Genomic DNA, 21593 nt, shown 5'->3' on the forward strand with positions numbered 1-21593 from the left:
TCCCATACCCGAACACAGCTCAAGGTCGGAAAATCCAACGAAAGTGTGAACTAAGTCGCGATTTACCAAACAAGAGCGCATAGATGTGCTACCTGATGCTTTCCATCTTTAACTAGATCAAATCATCACATTCAATTTCTGAAGACGAAGACCGAAGAGCCGTTTGCCCGCTCTCGAAAACACTCACAGAGGCCATATGCTCTACCCCGGCCCCTTTGACTCCAGATGTCTCTCCTCTGATCGCGATGAACCTGCAACCCGGTTTATCCCAGATATTTTGGTGGCGCAAATACCAAAATGGACACATGGCGATCAACTTTCCCATGTTCGCCCAAAGAAATGGGCAACACAACAAGGCATTCGACGATTCAGGTATCTAGATTCTGCACTGTCGTAGATATGAGATCATAAGTCGTCCCAGTAGAGAATAGCTATGTTCGTTTCGGCATTTTAGAGCGAATTTGGAGAAGCGTGGCTCGACTAAGCGCCGCGCTCCGCAGATCGCTAGAGTTTTTCCTTGAACGCCGAGCTGTGAACACGAAAACTTTGGCGTTGAGTGCACCTTAAGCATCATTTATAAATTCAAGATGCTCACGCAGATCGTGCATGATCTACACAAGGCGCGCATCTGCTGGATGACCCGAAAACTCAAAAATTCCTACAGCAGATCCGTCACGTATGTCGAGAGGCCGAAAAACACTTCCCCAGGATTCCTATCTTCCCCGTGGATATACTTGATTGAAACCATTTTTTTCGAACGTCATTCTCTCCATACCAACCAAAAATGTCCGTTGCGCCAACTGAGTGCGAGGCCACAAGATTTACCGAATTCGTGCACCTGTGCGAGGCCAGTGGTCTCTTACAGCGGCCAAATGAGCTTGCCACAGAAGATGTATGCGACGGATTGAATGATGAAGTCACACTGAGGTACAGGTTCTTTAGCGATTATTTTCTACAGCCCACTAACATCTGCCTGCCAGACGGTTCTTCACCGCGCGCAGAGGAGACGCGCAAGCGGCGTTTGAACAGTTCAAAGAAGCCGTCGAAATACGTAACTCAGCAAGCCACATCTCAGTATACAACAACATCGACGTGTCAGACTATGAAGCAACACGGAAACTTGTCAGTGAAGCAAGACCTGTGCAAAAGATCTAAGGAAATGAATACTTATACAAAAGGAATAGTACCCTCACTGGAGCGGCTGCCGAGACAAACGCGGCCAGCCTATCTGCATGTTCGACGTCGCTTGTCTCAATCGCGAGACGATGGCAGATTACAAGAAGACGCGCGATATGCCACTTTCGACAGGGGCCCCGTTGAAGACGCCAGCAAAACCAAATTCAGTGCAACGAGCCATAGCATTTCACGAGACGCTAACACGCTTCGTCTTACCGCTATGTACCTCGATGCGTGACCGACCCGATCCACATATCCCCGTGTCAAGCGCAGTGTACCTCGTGGATGTTTCCTCGTTCGGGCTCAAGCAGGCGTTAGAGCTGAGAAACTACGCTCAGGACATTAGCAAGCTGTTAGCAACCAGCTTTCCCGAAGTTGTTGACACAGTTTATGTAAGTGCTACTGTAAACCCTCAAAATCCCATTGCCATCCATTCTGACACTCAGAACCAAGGTCCTCAACGCCCCCTCCTACTTCGGCACAATTTGGAACTTACTGAAAAAATGGGTGGATCTGCGAACAGCAGAGAAACTTGTTATATCAACCAAGAACGAGGTTCTACCACGCCTGACTGCCTCCATCGACCTCGCAAATATCCCGAAAGGGCACGGTGGAGAGTTCCCATTTCAACATGGTACGGTGCCGAAGTTGGATTCAGGTATTTGTGAACAGCTGGAGTGGCCATCGCAACCACCAGGTATGCTGCCGCCCGGCCCTATCAAGTGGGTAGTCGATGGGGAAGGGAGAAGAATTGCTGTGGCTGTTGGGTCGTTGAGTGGGGAGCCGCGGTATCAGCCGTTAGCCGTGCTTCCGCATAAGTCGTCCTAATATCCAACGTGAATGACCGTTAGAGTAGAGCGGGAGAAGATTGAAGAAAATGTGACGGCATCTGCCCACTGATGAATGGATGTACATCACTTCTCATACAAGTGGTTATGCCAGGAGGAAAACACCATATTTCCGGGGCCACTGTCTCTGCCTGGAATATGAGCATTCCAAACCTACTCCTGAGGAGCTGACAGCACTTTGCAATACGTCAAGGTCCATGACGACTTGGTGATGTGGGGTCTTCATCTAGGTCGTTGGTCATACTTCCCCAGGGTTCTCGGAGCTCGCCATCGATCCCCATAAGGCGGTCAATTGCGACACGGCTGTGAAGGGTAATGTCGGCTTTCAGCGGTCTCTCGGGTCACTGAGATGCTACCCTAGGGTAGATAGATTTTGTCACAACATGGATGATGATTGCCATGGCACCCGCTGGCAGCAAGAATTGATATAAAATCGGCCAATAGTTTTAACATTGCCAATGTAAGGTATTTGTCCAGAAACAAGAGGACGTGAGGCTGTTTAGCTGACGGAAACCTGCTTGATGACGAGGCTGTACGGCGACTATACGGCGCTCAGCCACAATCATCAGAGGTGTTACCCGGCTGCGCGATTATTTTTGGGCAAGGCTTTTGTCTGGTTACCGAAAATGGTAGTAAGGTTGAGATGTCTCTCATTCTCCCCGCTATATTCTTTCAAGTCTGCCCAAAAGAAAGCTATTTTATTTTACCCTACCTACAGATTATCTAAAATATGCAAATATGCCTGTATTTATGCGCAAATCTAAATAGAAGAGATAGTCGGAGATTGTCAGTAGAGTGACTATGAACGCCCGACGGACTTCCAAGCTAGCAACCCTCGTAACAGTATGGTATACGGGGTGTGAACATACCCAGAGGATCGCTTGGCGCTAAGGAGCAACCAGTCAGGCCTTCCAGCGAAACCATGCTGCAAGATATTGTCGTCCTGTCAACTCTTATTACACAAGTGTAGCCGGGAAACCCCTTCGAAGGCCGCTCCTGTATATCTGCAACGCCTAGCCCACGGGCGTAAGCGCTACTCTGCTCACCTTCCCAGCGCAAGCCTAGTAACGGCTCACAAAAACCAGTTGATTCTAGGCGCTTAGGAAACCGTTCTCATCGCAAGGAAACCTAAGGCTCACATGTCATACTAGACAGCACCACCCCCAACAGCTCTCTTCCCTCCCGTTTTTCCTCCTCGCATTTGGTGCCAAAAGGTAGCAACATCCATCGGAATTCCAGTACCCTAGGGTGCACGCCCATTCGCACCATGTGGCCCTCGGAGAAGAGAGGTCTCCCAGATCCAACCAAGGCATCCGGCGACCCGCTGGCAAAGGGCTCCCTTCCAGAGTACGTGCCTGCAGCAGAAAGCTCCTCTGCACCCTTCCGGACGCATTTCGCCTCTCTATCCATGCACATGGAAGATCGACAGCGCTTCCTGCACTTCCCGACCCCCGTGATCGACAGCTGCCGAATGACCATCCAGAGCGTCTGGACGCGAGGCATCCAGGCCGAGCGCGAGTATGCAGGATCCCACGAGATCAAGGTCAACGGGTACCCATGGCGAGGCTCTGGACACTCGGCGATAGAGGCGCGCAGGTTGATCTGTGGCGTGCTCGGCGCGCTGCACGGGCATGGCTGGGTGTTGATGATGAGCACGGATGTGAGCAAGAAGACGGCGGATAAGGATACGCTGCTCTTCCGGCATCAGATTCCGACGCCTGCGCCGTGCGATTGGTGTTGTATTGGTTTCTCCATGTGGGATCGGATCGAGTTTATTGATGGTAGGTTGCTCTTGATCTCGTTGGGTGTAACTTCCCATTGTAGGATTTGAGGCTCCTGTTGACAAATGCTAACTGCGATGTCAGTTCCGTCAGAGGTCTACAATGGCCTGATCTCAAGACTGGGGAACCGTGTCAGTGACCACTATCAGCACTCTCCTGGTGTGTACGAGGCCAAAATCGTAGGCCGGCCTTGGATCGCAGAAGGCACAGAAACCATGAAAGCCCGCGAACTGCTCCTTGTCTTCCTCGAGGTTCTGGAAACAGAGGGCTGGACCGTGTATGCGAGTGTTGATCAAAAGAATGGTGGAGACAAACAAACCGAGACTGATACTGTGAGTTCTGAACAAGGCAGAATTTCGAACGGTGCATCTAACGTAGGTCTAGTGGCATTGCTGTCGGCTGAAGGGGTGGGTAAGAGGAGCGCCGGTGTACCACAACCACTGACCCTCAGCAACTATTACTGTGTAAATATCCTGGATGGTTCTGGAAGATGGTCTCGGATCCGGGGTGCATCGGTTGGAGAATTTACTGTGTATTAGCCCATGTGGTGCGGGTGAGGCGCCGGCATTTTGCTTTAAGCGAATGTATCTTGTGGATTTTTTTTTTACTTGTATCAACATCAAGTAGGTAGTTTCCATATGAGTCTGCAGCAACCCTTCCTCTTTCTATAGCAGGCAGACCAGGACCGCACTTCAGTTCTATCACAGCATCACCACTTTTACTATGTCGGATCAACAAAACTCGGTTTCCATGGTCGCCCATCCTCGGTAGTCGTCGCATTTCTACCCCATTCATCCGGCCATCCCCAAAATGGAAGGTTACTAAGCATTTCCACCACTCACACGATCGCTGCTAAAGTTCAAATCGATCACCGCGCGGGTTGCTAGTGGGGGCATCGCGATCCCCGCAAAACCTCGGACGCTTAGATAAAAGGACTCCGACGTCCTCCCCTGAGGCCTCGTGAGTCCTGGACGCCTGTGTGACCACCCAGTTCACTTTCGAGGTTCCCTCAGCAGCAATGGCCGACGACGAGAAGGAGGCGGTCCACACGGCTGGCGAACCCCGGACCCAGCAGTCCAGGAAAGCCTCCATCAGCACCGTGGACAAGATCATTGTCAACGCCAAGGCCGCGACGGAGAAAGAGCACACAATGACCCTGTGGCAGGGCATCAAGCTGTATCCCAAGGCCGTGGGGTGGTCGGTCCTAATCAGCACGTGCATCGCCATGGAAGGCTACGACGTGTGTCTCCTGGGCAACTTCTACGGCTTCCCCCAGTTCCAAAGAAAGTACGGCGAGCAGCTTCCGGATGGCAGTTGGCAGATTCCCGCGCCGTGGCAGGCTGGGCTGAGCAACGGCATGATTGTCGGGGAGATCATTGGGCTGTTCATCAACGGCTGGGCCAGCGAGCGTTTCGGTTATAGATATACCGTCATGGCGTGCCTGATTGCCATTATTGGGTTCACGGCCATTTTCTTCACGGCGCAGACTGTGGTCCATTTGCTGGTGGCTGAGATCCTGTGCGGGATCCCCTGGGGTGTCTTCCAGACGTTGACTATCACCTACGCCTCCGAAGTATGTCCCGTCGCCCTGCGTGGATATCGTGAGTTTGACTTTTCCGTTTCCTGCAACAGAGCATGATGGCTAATTGTTATATTATAAGTCACCACATATGTCAACTTTTGCTGGGGCCTGGGCCAGGTAATCGGTATCGGCGTCATCAAAGCCATGCTGTCCAGGGACGACGAATGGTCCTACCGCATTCCCTACGCGCTCCAATGGATGTGGCCCGTACCCCTTCTGATAGGCATTTTCCTCGCTCCCGAATCTCCATGGTGGCTTGTGCGCAAAGGCCGCATCGACGAGGCGAAGAAGGCCCTCCTTCGACTGACTAGCCTGGACCGCGAGACCGACTTCGACGCCGACGAGACCGTCGCCATGATGGTGCACACGACGGCGCTGGAGGAGAAAATCACCGCCGGCGCCAGCTACCTCGACTGTTTCCGCGGCACCGACCTGCGCCGCACCGAAATCGTCTGCGCGGCTTGGGCCATCCAGAATCTCTCCGGTAATGCCTTCTCGGGATATTCGACCTACTTCCTCCAGCAGGCTGGGTTGGACCCCTCCCGGTCGTACGATTTCGCCCTCGGCCAGTACGGTATCAACATGGGCGGTGTGATTGGCGCGTGGTTCCTCATGAGTCTCGGCCTAGGACGCCGCACTCTCTATGTCGGCGGGCTCTGCGGCCTCTGCGTCATGCTGCTCATCATGGGGTTTCTGGGCCTTGTACCGTCCGAGAATCGCGACAAGGCGGCCCTTGCCACAGGCTCCATCATGATGGTTTGGGCGCTCATATACCAGCTCACCGTCGGCACCGTGTGCTATTCGCTCGTGGCGGAACTGTCGACCCGGAGATTGCAGATCAAGACCGTCGTGCTGGGGAGGAATCTCTACAACGTCGTCGGCATCATATGTGCGGTGCTTTCGCCGTATATGCTCAACCCTGGTGCATGGAACTGGAGTAATTACACCGGATTCTTCTGGGGCGGCATCTGCTTCTTGTGTATCATTTATACGTATTTTCGGTGAGTCGTCTCTCTCTTCATGCAAGAACATCGACCGTTGCTAATACACGTACACAGACTTCCCGAGCCCAGAGGCCGCACCTTTGCAGAACTGGACATGCTGTTCGAGAAAGGCGTCAGCGCGCGAAAGTTCGCCAGTACGAGAATCGATGTCTTCGAAGAGTCGAGTGTTGAGGACACGGCGACGTTCCACCGGTACGAGGATGTAGCGCATGTCGGTGTGGAGAGGGTGGTGGCGGAGAAGGTATGACAATGGGGAAGCGCCACTGGTCACCCTAGGCAGAGAGAATCAGGTGGTCGTACTCAGTGTGCAGTTAAGTTTTGCAATGCCGGGGTGCGGCTGCGAAGAGGTTCCAGACGTTGCCCGTGGAGTTTGGCTGGATTGACTGGATTGACGTTGGAATCTTTTGCATGCATTATGCCGAAGCGGACGTAAATGAGAAGTTCTGTATTATCCTTGAGTATGTACAATATAGAGCCAATGAATCTAATGCATCTAATGCGACGCCATGCTCCGTATGCAGTACCCATATGTGCGATGCTTGAGAACACTTACCACTAGCTCGAAAACTTTCCAATCTCCGCGGCCTCACCTCCACCCGTAAACTGCAATACCATTGCGCTGTACATTCACTCCTCCTCCTTGGTCGCATTTTCCCCTCCTCCTTGCGTGCCTATCCTCAGCCACGGCACGAAGCAAATTCCCACAGCAGCCATTCCCGCCGAGAACCAAAAGCACGCCGCAAAAGGCTCAAAAGGGTTGTTCGCGTAGTACCCCGACGAAGAAGGATTACGGCTCACAGCGTTGAAGATTGCAGTAGCGACACCGAAACCGACGGCGGAGCAAAGGCGGGAGAGTGTTTGGAAGAGGGAGCCGGCGATGGATTGACGATTGGATGGCATGGAAGAGAGGACATACATCTATGTATCGTTTAGTAGTTTGAATGGGCTGTGGATAGGGACTTGCTGTCATACATTGGAGACTATGAACTGAAAATCGGCACCGATGACGCAGAGACAGAGGGCAGGGAAGGAGAAAGCCCAGTAGGAGTCGCCGTATCTTTGGACGGCGGCGAGGATGAAGGACACAAGGTAAGCGACTGCACCGATGGCCATGAGAAGTTTGTTGGACACTTTGTGTTGAATGAGAGCAGCGACAGCCTGACGAGCATCAGGTTTGGCACTGCGAAGCCAGCATGGTTAGTACTTACGTTGGCCATGAGCCCGGTTATAACCATGGGTAACATGTGCACGCCCGTGTTAAGCGCTGAGTAGCCCTGAACTTTTTGGAAATACAGTGCGATCCAGAACGCCAGGATGGGAAATCCGATGAAGCCGAAACACATGATAGTAAGAAGCTTGAGAGTGTTAACTACGCAATATGTAAGGCAGTAGTGCTGCTCTCACCAGCGAGAAGTCCCTGTCCTTCCAGATGTTCATGTCAATCATTGAATAGGGGTATTTGATCTCCCATATGATGAAGGAAGTAATGAGCAGGACTCCTAGGATAAGCAAGATGAGCACATAGGGCGTCTTCCAGCCATCAGACGCATCGCTTCCGAGACTTTGGACATATTAGTGATGCATTTCTCATAGTACGAGGATAATCATACCTCAGTGCAGCACAGAACATGCCTATGCCAAAAATGGTCATGACAGTGCCAGGTAAATCTAACCTCTTCAGAGTTTCGTCGTTGAATGACACCTTCGGCGTCGAGTCGGTTGGGACGGTAAACACTGCAACAACCGATACAACGAGATAAACAATCGCAAGAAGCCAGAAGCTAGCCCTCCAATTGAATATTTGCGTTGCCACACCACTGAAGATCGTGCCGCATACGTACCCAAGTGGATTACCGGCTGAGAACGCTCCGAAGGCTTTATTCTTCCTGCGGCTTGGTCGTTCATAGATGACGCCTAGCATACCCTGAGCTGGGGGAACCGAGGCAGCAGAAAATATTCCCAGAACGCCATTGAGGATATCGAGGGTGAGTCCTGACTTTGCGAAGCCGGCGCCGAGACAGACCACGCTGAAGAGAAACATGCTGCCAATGAACAACGACTTGCGGCCGAACAGATCAGCAATACTCCCAAAGAATAAGAGTAGTGCTCCTGAGGACAGCCTAAATATTGTTAACGCATGTCCAGGTTTCTCAGGCATAGCGGACCACCTACTGTGACGCAGAGCCCATCCAGGTTATCTCCGCTGTCGTCATGTTCAATTCTCTACCAGCAAACGACGATATGACTGTGATGGAACCTGTCAAGAAAGATGTCATGGCCACTGCCATAGTAACCGACATTACAAAAAGACATTCTTGAGAAGTTGACTTGAAGCATGCCGGACGCGACTCGGGGTCTTTGACGGGTGGTGAGGCTGCACCACCCATCTCCAGTTCGTCGGACATAGCGACTACGAGGTTAACGAGGCTGAAGCGTGCAGTACCACGCAATGGAGCGCGGCGCTACAGTTATAAAAGGGCCGAATCCGGGACGATTAATCGATTGGTATGATAATGGTATATTCCGCGACAATTGTCATCTGGTGTTTAAAAGCAGAATTTATCAGCGCGGAATTATTGTCGCGAAGGATCGCTAACCCAGACGGGAAAAACGAAGCCAGTCCGGATATGCTTGAAGGATGGACTCAACCGTTTGATTATGTCATAGTCAATTTGCTGCACAGATGCTCTTCTTTGGAATGGTCAGCCGGAACTAGCTTACTAAGGGCCGAGTACTTACAGGCGCAATGGATCACAACTTGAATACCGACCACCCTCTGAGATCCATTTTACCCAACACTCCTCCAAGCGGCCCTTGTGCTTCTCTCCCACCGATCCAGATCTTCTTGCCGGCCCAGTAGTCGATGAATCCGTCTGGACCTGCGATGAGGATGACCCTGGAGCAAGGTTGTTGTGGGTTTAAGCGGCGCGCAACATCTTGGGGTGCTATAAAGGTCTTCTCCTCGTCCACAAAGTATTGCACCTCGAGCCCGCTCGACTGTGAGGCATTGTGCTTCTTCAAAGCCTCGAGTTCTTGCACAATGGCGCCTTTTCCTTGACGGGCGAGAGGCTTTTGCCCAGGGCTCGGTGCAGTCCCAAATGCAAGGTAACGCTTCCATGAGCCTAGAGGGCTCCTTAGAACCTTATGAGCGTCCGTACCATCACTCTTGCCTCCTACGCATTCCTCTCTCTTTCTGTTTGCCCATAGTATATGCAGCCTGGTCCCTGGTCTGTGACCCATTGCCTGCGCGACTTGAAGCGCAGGTGCAATGCCTGTCCCTCCTGCCAGAAAGATGACTTCCTTGATATCATCTGGAAGCTCCCATTCGAGTTTGGGTCCCCTTATCTCGATGGTCGATTGCTCCGGTAAACGATGTAGATAGTTGGAGACTTCCCCTCCCTCCTCCTTCTTGATCAGGAGGCGAATATCATGCAGTTCCGTGTCATTGTCATCAGCGACATCGGGCGTTGGAGGGAGAGGTGTGTAGTCGCGGGCAATCTGCAGCTGGGGTTGCTTGATCTGAATACTCCAAACGCCATGTCTCCAGGCCTCTTTAACGCTTTCGGGGTCAGCGGCGCCCTCGCGATTCCTTAGTGTAAATATCGAGTTCGATGATGAAACAGGTTTCTTGTCGACTAAGGTGTATGGGGTGAAATCGTGAGGGTTGAGAGACGAGGACGAAGACGACGGTGGTGCTGTGTAGCGGTATGCAGCCCCTCCAATGGCTGACGAACCCAGAACAATAAGGGCGCCCGGACGGCGGAAGAGAAACGACATCCCTCTGGGCGAGTTCGAGAGGATGGGGCAATGTCGCAGCGTTGATAGCTTTTGAGTGGTTAGAGCTGATTTCCTCTTCGAGAACCGATGGGCGAGGTCATTGCTTACATAAGCCCGTAAAAAGGTTCGTGCCATACCTCACCAAAGTTCTTCTCGCAATCTTTTTACAATCAATGAATTCAAGATACGCATGATATTCAACCCGTAACTACGATAAGATGTGCTACACCAACTCATGTTGATCCGAACTGGCCATGGCACTTCGCCTGTTCTGACTCCATGTCCAATTCCCGACACCAATGGTTAACTTTGTCTTCAACAGTTTCCATGCCATCCAGCCTCGTTCGTTCCCCTGCCGGAGTTCTTCCTCATCACGAACTTCACGATACCACATACGCGATATACCTACGACTCCGAGTGTCAAAATAGTCGCAATGACCCAAAGAAGCCAAAATTCCTGGGAGACTTGCAAGCGGAAAGGTTTATCTTCTTGCATTCGGATCAACTGAGTGCCAAAAACCGTGGCAACGGTGCCCAGAGGTAAGAACCAGAGCGAGACGAACGCGATCACCCTCATGCTTAGAGCCTCATGACGAGCGATTCGACTGTCCCCTTGAGTGACCAGATTGAACGAAAGCTGAAGGATATTTGTCATCCGCCTATCAAGAGCGAGCAACCGTCCTTGTGTTGAACGAAATATCGTGCGCCTGTACTTCAGCTCTGCCCGCGTGCGCAATTGCGTTGACGTGGGAGTCTTCCCAATGTACTCATCGTGGTAGGAGCAAAGGCTGTCGAGGGTGTTTATCGCACCTTCGCAATTCTCCTGTAAGAAAATACCATGCTTCATAAGGTTGTGCAACCTAGCGAAGCTGATAAGTCGTCCTGCTTTCACAGGTGTCGTCGCAATCGCAAGCGCGTCCTTCCCCACGTGTCAGTGAAAGTAATAATTTCGGCATCTGTACCTGGGTCTACGTACATATTCAATTCCCCGGAAGATGTCGGCTACATGCCAACCAACGTTATCAATCACTCTGTGCATTTCAGCGAATGCCACTTGCATAAGAATGAACGGATCTTCTAAGAGACTATCGACTGGAACTGTGCCGATCAATTCCTGGAAGCCGGCCTGGAAGGTGCTCGCTCCAAATCCAAGAAGAGTGATACGCCCAGGCCTACTGGTTAACGTTGCGACACTTTTGCTACTGTCGGACGTCGGCTTATCGTGTTCGATTTTGAGTACAAGTCCCGGTTTTACCCAAGTATAGTCGTCTTGGGCGAAAGCCTGTCCACTACCTGTGGCATGGTTGAGAGACCTACGTGGCTCTCGAGGTCTACGTAAAAATTGTCGGTCTCTCTGGCTTGCAGCAGCCGCTTGTGCAAGCCCGGCCGGTCCGTCCGTGTCCATCTCTGGCACTGGGGCTGCCACGATCGCGACGTCTTTGGACAATAAGTGCATCCAAACATACTGCGTATAATTATCCTTTTTCCAGACCCCAAATGACTGAGAAGCGGCTTGCAGACTTTCTTGCAAGAACGCGCTCGGGATCTCGAATCTCGTGAAGAGGTCACCTAGGCCATTTGCGAATTCTGGAAGCGGTAAATCGCGCGGGGCCAGTCTGCAATTATCAATGAAGGGACCATTATTTCGCATAAGAATCCGCTCACATCACGCGAACTTGGGGCTCGCCAGTACTGTCTAGGTCTGCCAACGAGAAGATGCCTCTCCGGTATGTCCCATGGCGATTTCCCGCATTTGGCCACTCGAAGATATCCAACGGTAAACGACTCCTGAACAGTGCAGGATTGGAGCCTTGCTCGTTCGCTATGCGTGCAGCCTCCACTTGAAACTGCGTCAAGATCGGGTGGTCGTTGGTAAGAATCCGGAACATGGTTCGCTGCGGGAACTGCAGTTTGCGATCCTCAAGAAACTACAGGTTGGAGTGTTAACGAGTATGTTGTCTGTCAGAGGTTGCTCAATCCTGGAGCTGAATTTCGCGTACGATCACTTCCCTGTCTTTAATTTGCCCCCTTGCGACCCCTGGTTTGCCCATCGGACGTGAAAAGAGGCAGTATTCCGGTTGCCCAATAAACTCCAGTCTGCCTTACAGTTCGCCTCTATTTCTATGTCCGATTTAAAAGGCTGACAAACCTTCTTCCACAAACGGGAACTTCGGTTGGCCCGAAGAATATGCTCCATGAGCTGAACGGCGCTTGCCGAAGGCGTAATCATGGTCTGATAGAGTAGAATATCGAGGATCCGTTGGCCGGATTAGGCCTATTGTGGTTATCCAGAATGGCCTTAAGCAAGCCAAGGCGTCAAAAGAAAAGGAGATAACCAGTCAGCTCTGAGGGTATTCGTGGCTTACTTTGCGGTTACACAAATGGAATGAAGGACTTGGTGGCGTAAGGCTGAGGCTCCTTCACGCCCGTCCAAGGCTACGCCAGGAAACTCGAGCATAGGGGTCGGCGGGTCGATTACTGGGCATTGACTGATTGGGACATGTTGTTGAGACTGTTACCGCACAGTTCGTTACCCAAACGTCCACTCAGATTCTTACGGGCAGAATCCAGTCAGCCCATGTGGAGCATATCGTTCCCATGCAGCCTACCATGAAAACTGAAGGCAACAGTGAAGAGACCTTGGAGACTGCTTACTTCCAGGTTCCGTACTGATAGTCTGACTGCCGGTTTGACTATCGTAGCCGGGAAGTTATGGAGCATAAGCAGTTGACGTGCTGAAAACAGCTGGTTATACGGTTAATCCGTTGCTCTATCTCAGTACTCAACCCTCCCCAATAGCAATGTGATATCGTAGAACCCCAGACCCCTGGAACAAGCAGCCCTGCAACGGGTCGTGCAAACAACATACACGGTACCACGGATCCGAGGCGCGAACGTATCAAATTAGAAACATCCAGAGTGTCCTACGGAACGCCATATCTGTGGTGTCCCAAGCATTAATGTAACCGGATCCCTGTCTACTCGGCATTATTTTCCAATACGGGAACTCGAACTGCTTTCTATGTCTTCAGCTTTGCAGCCTTGCACTCATTCTCCAAAAATTCGACATCAGCGGAGAAGGCTGGAAAGTGGTCTGACACTCTGGATCATGGAGGACGGCATCCTCCGTGCTTTCCGCCAATAACTTCATCAAAAGCGTCACACCAAAATGCTCACAATGCCAAATTCAATACTGTGCGGCGGCAAGAAAAGCAGAACTTCTTTTGAGCCTCAGCCTGATACAATATAGGGGCTCGTGGCATATATGAAGGAGAGCCACGGAGAGTTGAACATTTCCTGTCTTGTGCCCGTCTGAACTTCGCTCAAATGCCAGAAACCGCATGGTAATTCCATGATATCTGTCGAACGTAGCCGATTTAACTCTACAGGCGTATCCTCCTAGATCGTTTATAAGTCACGGCGGAGCCTACAACCCAAGCAATCCGGGTGCTACCATCACAGCCTCTGCTTCGCAGGTTCGCATTGTACGTCAGTTCCCAAGTTCGACCGCAGTACTTCAATGCTCATTTCTCCAGCGTCCATCTCATGGTGGTGGCTATAATCCCAGCAACTCTACGCAGCACTTTGCTGCTCTTGCTTCACAACAGGTAGGTTCCGGAGTAGGAACATCCACTAGGACATGTTTGTAACTTGAACAGCAGCATCAACTCAACACACACGGAGGAGCGATAGGTCCGGGATCTACTGTAGTCAACAGTCAGCCAACACGAGTTGGACCGCCCTTGTACAACAACCAGCACATCGACCAGGTAGGCGCTACAAGATATACCTTCCCTTCTGAACAATGCTCATGAATCCCTACAGGGCGCTCAATCAGTCCCGGTAGGACCGAATTATCAGCACGCCACGCCCACTCCACACAGGACAAAAGGGCCGGGGATCATAGGTCGAATAGGCGCTTGCTTGTGTGGCTAGGGCTTCTACCATGGCCACTCCGGAAACCCATTATGAGGTTCCTAAGCAGCCCAGGGGGGGTCATGCTGCGCCAAACCATGAGCCCCAAACATATGCTGCGGCCCCTCGACCTGTACGAGAAGAGAACCGACTGACTATACTGTACCTGCTGACAGATACACAGCAAGGCGGGCCGGTGAAACTCAAAGGTTATTGGCATATGTTTGACGCTCATTCAAGTTTGAAATGGGGATTTCCGCACTTCTACCGTGGGTCTCCCTGTACCTAGCCCGAAACGCCACCACTGATATGTTGAAGGCAAGCCCGGTTATGGATACGAGAAGCTAGGCCAGTATCGAAACAGGGACGTGCTCGACCGCATCTGGACTGGAGATTACGATGATAGATACATTTCCTGTAGGTATTCCAAGTGCACACGATGGACGCAAAACGCTGACAGGTTGAATAGCGTATGACGGGAAGGTCAGCAAGCTTGTTGTGCAAGCTGTTGATGACATCTACGACAACACGACAAATTCTACGTGGCGACGAACCTTTGTTCGGAACGTATCGCCGTTCTATTTAAGACTGGCTAATTGGCCAGTGAGCCATGTGGATTATGCTCGTAATGGAGGTCCCACAAGTGAAGGTATAGTTGATTCATCCTGCTCTGCCTACCTACGACTAAGAACGTTCAGACTGGCCGATGATCTACGTAAAGTGGTTCTTTGCCTGTATTGCCATCAGTTTCGTCGTAAGTGCACTCCAGAACGATTATGCTGCAACAAGATTGCAAGATTTGCTGACATTATTCAGATTGGCACCCCTGTTTCTGGAGAGGCCTCGATGAGAAATGAGGGCAAATACGCCCCCTTCCCATACGGGTACATCGGTTATCCCAAGGTGGCGCGAAACGAGATGGAAGCGGACGTGGCTCGAGGTGTTAGGGGCAACGAGGCAAATCCTATCGCAGAGCGTTTGCTTCGACCCAGATACTTGTGCTTCCTTCGCGCTGAAGGCAAGCCCGCCAACCTGATGGCCGTCGACGATTACATTGAACAATACAAGACTGAAGACAACCTGTCTTATGTTTTCGTAGCATATACTACGGAGCAGTTCAACCATGACAGCGCGGAAGACATGATTGTCCTGCATCAAATTGCCGATGCAGCGGCACGCAATGCTGGTGTTCAAGCTTATTGGATTGGCTGTTCGTGCTTGGGTTCCGTCCCTGCACAGCTTCAAGAAGATGTATGTTGGTTGGATGAAATTGCAAGAATGCACTAATACGCACAGGTCTATCGAATTTGCGATGTGATTCGAGGCGCCCATTCTTTGGCTATCGCTGTAGGCCGACCGCCCTCCAACCCTTATGGGCTTGCAACGCCTGATCACTTCCTCCAGCAATGGGGAAAACGGATCTGGACCTTTCCTGAAGTGCTACTTTCACCATCCGGAAAAGATATCAAAGTCTACTGCCGTACTGGCGATTGGTTAGCGCCCATCATTGTGCCTAAGGGCCAATTTCCTGCTAGAGTCTGGAGGGAGGATGCTCACATTGCTCGCCAGGTAGGTTACAGACGAAATCGACTCGCGCTTGCTAATTCTCTCAGTTGATTGACCACTACGAGGGTAACCTTATACTAAGTCAGCTGGAACTTGTCACGTTGGCCGTCGAATGCTTACATAGACGGGAAACGACGCAGTACTTCCGAGGTGATCACAGTTATGCGTTGATGGGCCTTCTTCGCATCAGGCCAAAGATCGACCCTACTGATTCCGCTTTCCAGGCCTTTGCACGGTAAGGTCTTCTCTGCTTACCTCCTGGACCCAGTCAGCAGTTACTGACGGATACAGTCTCTCTCTTGCCAATGGGGGCAATGGTAACGAACAGCTTTTGGAAAGACTCATCTGTGTCCTACCCAAGGAACCCAATCAGCCATGGCACTCTATGGACGATGCATATAACGCCAAATTGTGGGATATCCTTCCAACTGATCGAACAATTGCTGGGATCGGGGAAGACGACACCATCATCCTTGACGGCTGCCACGCGGCCAACGTTCGCTGGAAATCCTTCGCACCCGTCGCTACATCACGTATCATGAGCTGGAAACGTGAGTTTGCGAAGTTCATGTTGCGCATTAGCGGGTACATATTCTGGACTTCCGTTGCGTTGCTGGCAATTTTCCCAGCGGTTGCCATACCTTTGTTCATCTACTCGCTTGTCATGATCGCCTTGAGCCCGTATTTACTACGTGTCATCTACTTGGGCAAATTCTGGGGTAGCCAAGGCTGGTTCTTCGGATTCGAAGGCTACATGGACATCGACACCATTGAGCGCCAGATCTTTGGCGCCCGCTTAGGGAGAATGAGCTGGTCGGCGTACATGAGCCCCTTGTCCAGGCATTACAGGAACGAGCATAATGAGTGCGTACCGCTTGATCCGACAACAGATGAGAATGTCCGGAAGCTGGTAGAAAGGGCAAAGTATGCGCAGCCGGGAGACCAGAGGATCTTTACGCTGGTGGACACAGGTATGTTGCGCGATTCATTTCTATCCTGTCCGGTGTTGTCCATGTTCACAATTACTCGGTGTCCTTTTGATGAATATCACCTGAAGCTTTCTAGGTACCATGACAGCAACGCTCTTTCAAGCCGCTCGCCCGCCGATCTGCTTCATCCTCGCTGGCACCGAGGGCGGCATGCAACGAGCACTTGGCTGTTCATATGACTGGACGACAGGGACTCTCTATAGGGAGACTGTACTCAGGTTCCCAACACCAATCATCGATCAGATGTTCCGGGTACCGAGGGTGAAGCTTGGGTTCAACCGAAGGCAATATCCGTACAAGGGTTTGCACGAGGTTGGAGAAGCTAGGGGCAAGCGAAAGCAGGATCGATGAGCCACGGTTGACAGAGTCCATTACTCTTCTCTGTTACCGAAGCTTCGGTATTACGGGCAGGTAGTTGTACAAGCTTGGATAGGGCATGGAAATCTTTTCTTTCGTTTGTTCTTTCTTGTTTCGCGTATTAACAGAGTTTTCTAATACTTCCTAAAGAGCACTGGGTTGATCTTCCAAGATGGACTCCTCGGCTGAGCGTGCCTTCAAGTTGTAATACCTTTGAGTGATGCGCGATTGACCCTTGCCTGTGAGGTTTCCAGTCAGTGAATAGAGGCAGAATGCGGTCGCCTGGGACAGTTATCATTCCCAAATGTATATAAAAGCCCAACAAAATCTTGTTTGTTAATTAGTGCATCAGAAAGGGCACTCTCCTTACTTGCTCTATAACAGGACACAGGACATAAAGGCGGACTTCTATATGGCTACGCCACCCTCCTTATGGTAAAACGAACCGACCACTACCTGCCCCATGAGAGAAGAAGATCTGTTGCAGCTCTGAATGATGGTGTCAATTTTCGACCTCACGATAGGACTCCCACGTGCACACTCTCGGTACCAAACTGTGATGCGTTTCTTGGCATGTCGATCTCCCGCTCTCGTACATAAACTCAAAAGCACCTCACACGAAACATTCAGGGCAGCGTACAAGCCGACAAGTCGGAGTCTTGCCAGCCATGGCCACTTACCAGACGGTGAGCCGCACCGATCTTCAGTCCCCCGCTTCTTCTCCTCGCTCGACACCCGACCCCGATGTCACCGAACGGCTCCGCTCGCGCGCACTCGCCGAATTCACATTCACGACCCCGGACACGGAGAACTTTGATGGCATAGATGGAGCTAGAGAGGAGGACGAGGAAGATGAAGCTGAGCTGGTTCTCTTTGGTGGGCCATCCGCCGCGTCAAAGTCGCACAAGATTCGTCTCCAGTCGCCAGACGCAGCGACGGGAGATGGCGGTTTTGTTGTGAAACGGCCTAGAAGCTATTACTTTGCAGACGAAGAGAGCCGGAACAAGTATTCAGAATTCCGACAGTCGGCTATCGATGGGGATACAGTGATGGAACTGGCTAGAATGCCTTGGCCGGGTTGTGCAATGCCTTGGAAAGTAAAGACTATATCTTCTACGGGTATCAAGAAGTGCGTGCTCGTAGGGCATCCAAAGATCCCGATTACCGTGGAGGAGACGAGGCGTAAGCGTAGTAGGAAAGGGAAGAAAGCTAGGATCGCGATTAGGAAGCTGATAAGGGCGAAAGAGAGTAAGAAGGCGGAGGAAGAAAGGATCCAGAGGGAGAAAGAAGAAATGGAGAGGGAGAAGAGAACACGGAAAAACAGGGAAAAGAAACTCAAGAGAAAGGCTCGCGATAAGGCTAAGAAAGTGACCGAAAGTGACGCCACAGCAGTGACAGAGGAACCGAAGCAAACCAAGGATGCTAGTCCTTGAGTTTTCCCTACTTTCCCCATGAAACGCGCGACAGCCACCCAGCCGCCAACATACATACTGGTGCATAAAATCAGAGGAGCTTGTGCGAGTAATGGCGTGGGTCTTCCAGCAATTGTCATTTCTCGAGAACGAGTAAAGGGCGTTCAAAGGGCGTTCAACACCCTAGAATGCCCCGATGCGCAAGATCCAGGCGGGAGAAAAGTGAAGCAGGCCTTATATACCCATTATGTCCCAGAAACTCTATGCCGATATTGTTCTGGGCCAGTACGATATGGGTATGGACGCGGTTATACGAAGACGAAACGTTCTTGATGCAAGTTCTCAATCATCTATCCCTAAAGGAAGAGGGCTTTAACGCTATCATGGTGTCCGTTAAGACATAGGCTTCGGTTGGAGTATGTACACTCGAACATCAACGGTACAAGGCTCCATATTTCACGCACCTCGCATCGCGCCTTTGGAAAACGCCGTTGGAATTGCTGTTCGAAAGACGTATTTCGAAATGGATGCAGGCGGTACGCTAAACTTCCATCACTGTCCGACCCATATATCTTCTGAAAGTAAGTAAAGGCACTCAAGATGTCTCTTTATTTCGCTAAACAAATCCTGCAAGTTCATTATTCTCAGCTCAGATCACATATCTTCTGATAATAATTCGTTGGTAACCTGCCGCTAGGCTGCATATGTGGAATTCCTATCATGCATTAGCTGCATCGTCTGAGTACCAACAACGATTTACATTTCCCATTGCAACTGTATCTTCGCCGTTCAATGTGACTTTGCGTATGACTTCCGAGGTCGTTATGCACAGTACACAGTAGCTCGAAGGCATCCTCGTCACTCTCGCTTGAAGTTTAGAGAAGGTGCGTTGCCCGATCCTCACCGCGTTTGTCTTCCTACGTTGACCGAGTTTCGCTGCTCGAACATGTCACCCTTCTGCTGTCACCGACAACGTCATTCACAAAACCCCGGCGAAGAACAGCAGTGCGATTATTTCTTCACCACCTCTCGCTAGCATGCTCCTTCTTCTCGTACACTTCCGGTCCCCCATCCGCCGCCCATATCCTCATCCCACCAACCGCTCCGATGCCTTGCGCCAGTTTCAGCGGCCCTTGGGCCAGAGGCTTGGACGACTTCATCAAGTCACTGGGCCAGATGCCCGCACAGCATCATGCTGCATTCAGCGATATATCAGACACATCGCGCGCGATCATCTGCAACAAGTCATACTTGCATATATGGGAGACGGATTCAGACATCGACAGCCTTCTCCAGCTGACGCAAGTGATCGTCAAGATCCGGAACATGAGCACTTACGTGCCTCAGCCGACTGGGCCGCCGAAAAGTGTTCCCGCTGGTATGCTGATACTGGTCGAACATGTCCCCAGTCGCGACAACTTTGGCCGCGTTTGCGAACTTGTTAAGCACCTTACTGAGCAAGAGGGACGCGCCCACCTTAACGGCGGAGTGATGTCTTTCGGTGGGATCAAAGTCGTGCGAGGCGTCGATAACAGCCAGACTCCCAGTTTGCAACAATCGTCAAGTCACACGTATGGTTCGCAAGAGGCTGAGACTAACGCGCGAAAAGCGGTTGAGAGGATTAACAAGGCTATTACGCGCATTCTGGATTCAGGTGCATACTCGACGGACACCAAGAAGCTCATCTGGCATCACGGCCCAGCTCTCCATTTTCTGAACTTCTGGATCAACAATACAAGCCATGATTTGCGTTCCAAGCTTGCAGGGATAACAGTCCATTCAGTCCTGCAAGTATCCGCCTCATCAATCACACTCTCCGGCTGTCCTTCTCAGAATATGAGCAATGGAAAGAATCACGGTGTCCACAACCAAAAACAGGATCTCCTCCGCCTACAGAACTATTGCACCAAGCTCGACATCCCCGCCGTCTTGCTCGACATTCGCTCCCAGAGAATCGTCCACCCGCATCTAGCAACATACATGTACTTCTACCCCTACTACATCCACACATTCCTCCCAGCCTCGCTCCTCACCCCGCACTACCATCTCGCACTAGACCACCTAGCGACATACAGCTTCCGCCTACACAACGCGGCCGTGACCCGCAAATTCGGCTCCAACACGGCAAAAGACGTCGTCAGAGACGTCCAACAACGTCTTCCGGCCTCCAAAGCGAGAGCCTGGGCAAAGCGCTGTATCCAAGAAACAAGCTACGCAGACAAGAAGCAATGCCAGGACATGGCGCGGGACGACGAGATATACACCGCCGTCCAGCTGGCCGACGCGCCATACAAGACCTTCTCGCCCTCGAATCACACCACGGGAGCGACCGGCCTGAAGGCTTTCTCCAGACTTACCATGGGGCCTGCTGCAGATGGCATAGCGGGACATTATGCGTGTGTGCCTATGGTACTGGAGGTTGACGAGACGGGGGAGAAGGTGAGGATGAAGAGCGGATATCCCGGGCCGTTTCGGCTGTATTTGCCTACGCCGTCTTCGCCGTCGTCTTCTGCTTCGTCTTCGTCCGATGAGGAGATTGAGCGCGTTACGGAGAGGATTCGAGGGGTTATGGTTGCGGTGCTGGAGCTTGTCAGGCAGGGGAAGGGGACTGCAGGGACGCCGACGCTGAGTAAGGAGGATGGCGAGGTGTGGCGTGAGGTCGCGAAGACGTGTTGCTGGGCTTTGGAGGAGTGTAAAGGGAAATTGCCACGGGGAGTGGAGGAGAAGATTGCGTTTGTGATTAAGGCATTGAAGGGAGGAATGTGGACGTGGTGCTTGGGGCTGGCAGAGGGCGGTCAAGCGCAAGCAGGCGGGATGTCTGGGATGGGAAGATATCCGGGCAGAGGAGCGGGAGGAGACATGACGGGGCAGATGGGGTATGGGCAGAGTAATGGATGGGCTGGGAACACGAGTGGGGGGCACTGGGAGCAGAATGCAGGACTATTAGCAAGCGGCGGATGGAGCTGAGTCTCAAGTTGGGAGTGCCCTTTGGAATCGATATCATAACCTGAGACTGATGCAATTCCGGACCTCTTTCACTGAAAGAGAAGGTATCACACTAAATACATCTTTCACGGGACTAGGCGTGAAAGCTTCGTGTAGGTGTACAGAATTCATATTAATGCCCAAACCTTTTAGGCAAGAAGCCATCCATGTTCACATGACTTCTTCCTGCTGGGCCCTACG

The 21593-nt window shown here is 51.6% G+C and overlaps 9 protein-coding genes across 9 annotated transcripts; 6 read left to right on the forward strand and 3 right to left on the reverse strand.

Annotated features, from left to right (window-relative positions):
- Positions 1-784: 784 nt before the first annotated feature.
- EI97DRAFT_502866 (CRAL/TRIO domain protein) lies at positions 785-2167 on the forward strand (the record flags this gene model as incomplete). The annotated part of the gene is made up of 4 exons (XM_033802764.1): positions 785-927; positions 981-1122; positions 1185-1568; positions 1630-2167. 4 exons carry the CDS (start codon positions 785-787, stop codon positions 2002-2004), a joined length of 1044 nt encoding a protein of 347 aa, XP_033651782.1. The 3' UTR covers positions 2005-2167.
- Positions 2168-3432: 1265 nt separating this feature from the next.
- On the forward strand, positions 3433-4249 carry EI97DRAFT_451810 (uncharacterized protein; the record flags this gene model as incomplete). Its single annotated transcript, XM_033800372.1, has 3 exons — positions 3433-3805; positions 3890-4137; positions 4190-4249. The coding sequence occupies 3 exons, from the start codon at positions 3433-3435 to the stop codon at positions 4247-4249; spliced, it is 681 nt and encodes a 226-aa protein (XP_033651783.1).
- A 441-nt stretch (positions 4250-4690) lies between these two features.
- On the forward strand, positions 4691-6894 carry EI97DRAFT_435341 (putative MFS alpha-glucoside transporter). The gene is made up of 3 exons (XM_033798835.1): positions 4691-5406; positions 5464-6388; positions 6446-6894. Exons 1-3 carry the CDS (start codon positions 4824-4826, stop codon positions 6636-6638), a joined length of 1701 nt encoding a protein of 566 aa, XP_033651784.1. The 5' UTR covers positions 4691-4823; the 3' UTR covers positions 6639-6894.
- A 124-nt stretch (positions 6895-7018) lies between these two features.
- Positions 7019-8679, reverse strand: EI97DRAFT_451812 (major facilitator superfamily MFS-1; the record flags this gene model as incomplete). The annotated part of the gene is made up of 6 exons (XM_033800373.1): positions 7019-7309; positions 7364-7549; positions 7600-7746; positions 7796-7952; positions 8002-8511; positions 8564-8679. 6 exons carry the CDS (start codon positions 8677-8679, stop codon positions 7019-7021), a joined length of 1407 nt encoding a protein of 468 aa, XP_033651785.1.
- Positions 8680-8945: 266 nt separating this feature from the next.
- EI97DRAFT_131921 (uncharacterized protein) lies at positions 8946-10219 on the reverse strand. Its single transcript, XM_033793126.1, has 2 exons — positions 9131-10219; positions 8946-9082 (listed from the first exon to the last, which is right to left on the reverse strand). Exon 1 carries the CDS (start codon positions 10166-10168, stop codon positions 9143-9145), a length of 1026 nt encoding a protein of 341 aa, XP_033651786.1. The 5' UTR covers positions 10169-10219; the 3' UTR covers positions 8946-9082; positions 9131-9142.
- Positions 10220-10391: 172 nt separating this feature from the next.
- On the reverse strand, positions 10392-12149 carry EI97DRAFT_422757 (uncharacterized protein; the record flags this gene model as incomplete). The annotated part of the gene is made up of 3 exons (XM_033797097.1): positions 11504-12149; positions 11145-11437; positions 10392-11087 (listed from the first exon to the last, which is right to left on the reverse strand). Exons 1-3 carry the CDS (start codon positions 11817-11819, stop codon positions 10392-10394), a joined length of 1305 nt encoding a protein of 434 aa, XP_033651787.1. The 5' UTR covers positions 11820-12149.
- Positions 12150-14114: 1965 nt separating this feature from the next.
- On the forward strand, positions 14115-16989 carry EI97DRAFT_460373 (uncharacterized protein; the record flags this gene model as incomplete). The annotated part of the gene is made up of 10 exons (XM_033801110.1): positions 14115-14216; positions 14268-14352; positions 14402-14500; positions 14553-14732; positions 14782-14837; positions 14900-15334; positions 15380-15652; positions 15697-15884; positions 15941-16620; positions 16715-16989. The coding sequence occupies 10 exons, from the start codon at positions 14115-14117 to the stop codon at positions 16987-16989; spliced, it is 2373 nt and encodes a 790-aa protein (XP_033651788.1).
- Positions 16990-17478: 489 nt separating this feature from the next.
- On the forward strand, positions 17479-18627 carry EI97DRAFT_132050 (uncharacterized protein). The gene has a single exon (XM_033793127.1). The coding sequence runs from the start codon at positions 17664-17666 to the stop codon at positions 18426-18428; it is 765 nt and encodes a 254-aa protein (XP_033651789.1). The 5' UTR covers positions 17479-17663; the 3' UTR covers positions 18429-18627.
- Positions 18628-19201: 574 nt separating this feature from the next.
- EI97DRAFT_435348 (uncharacterized protein) lies at positions 19202-21513 on the forward strand. The gene is made up of 2 exons (XM_033798836.1): positions 19202-19291; positions 19344-21513. Exon 2 carries the CDS (start codon positions 19515-19517, stop codon positions 21372-21374), a length of 1860 nt encoding a protein of 619 aa, XP_033651790.1. The 5' UTR covers positions 19202-19291; positions 19344-19514; the 3' UTR covers positions 21375-21513.
- Positions 21514-21593: the final 80 nt, after the last annotated feature.

The sequence above is a fragment of the Westerdykella ornata genome (genome assembly GCF_010094085.1).
Source record: "Westerdykella ornata strain CBS 379.55 unplaced genomic scaffold EI97scaffold_21, whole genome shotgun sequence".
NCBI lineage: Eukaryota > Fungi > Ascomycota > Dothideomycetes > Pleosporales > Sporormiaceae > Westerdykella > Westerdykella ornata.

Coding starts and splice junctions, on each gene's coding strand:
- EI97DRAFT_435341 (XM_033798835.1), top strand. CDS start 4,824: ATGGCCGACGACGAGAAGGAGGCGGTCCACACGGCTGGCGAACCCCGG. Junction 5,407..5,463: donor CGTCGCCCTGCGTGGATATC/GTGAGTTTGACT, acceptor TTGTTATATTAT/AAGTCACCACATATGTCAAC. Junction 6,389..6,445: donor ATCATTTATACGTATTTTCG/GTGAGTCGTCTC, acceptor ACACGTACACAG/ACTTCCCGAGCCCAGAGGCC.
- EI97DRAFT_131921 (XM_033793126.1), bottom strand. CDS start 10,168: ATGTCGTTTCTCTTCCGCCGTCCGGGCGCCCTTATTGTTCTGGGTTCG.
- EI97DRAFT_132050 (XM_033793127.1), top strand. CDS start 17,664: ATGGCCACTTACCAGACGGTGAGCCGCACCGATCTTCAGTCCCCCGCT.
- EI97DRAFT_435348 (XM_033798836.1), top strand. CDS start 19,515: ATGCCTTGCGCCAGTTTCAGCGGCCCTTGGGCCAGAGGCTTGGACGAC.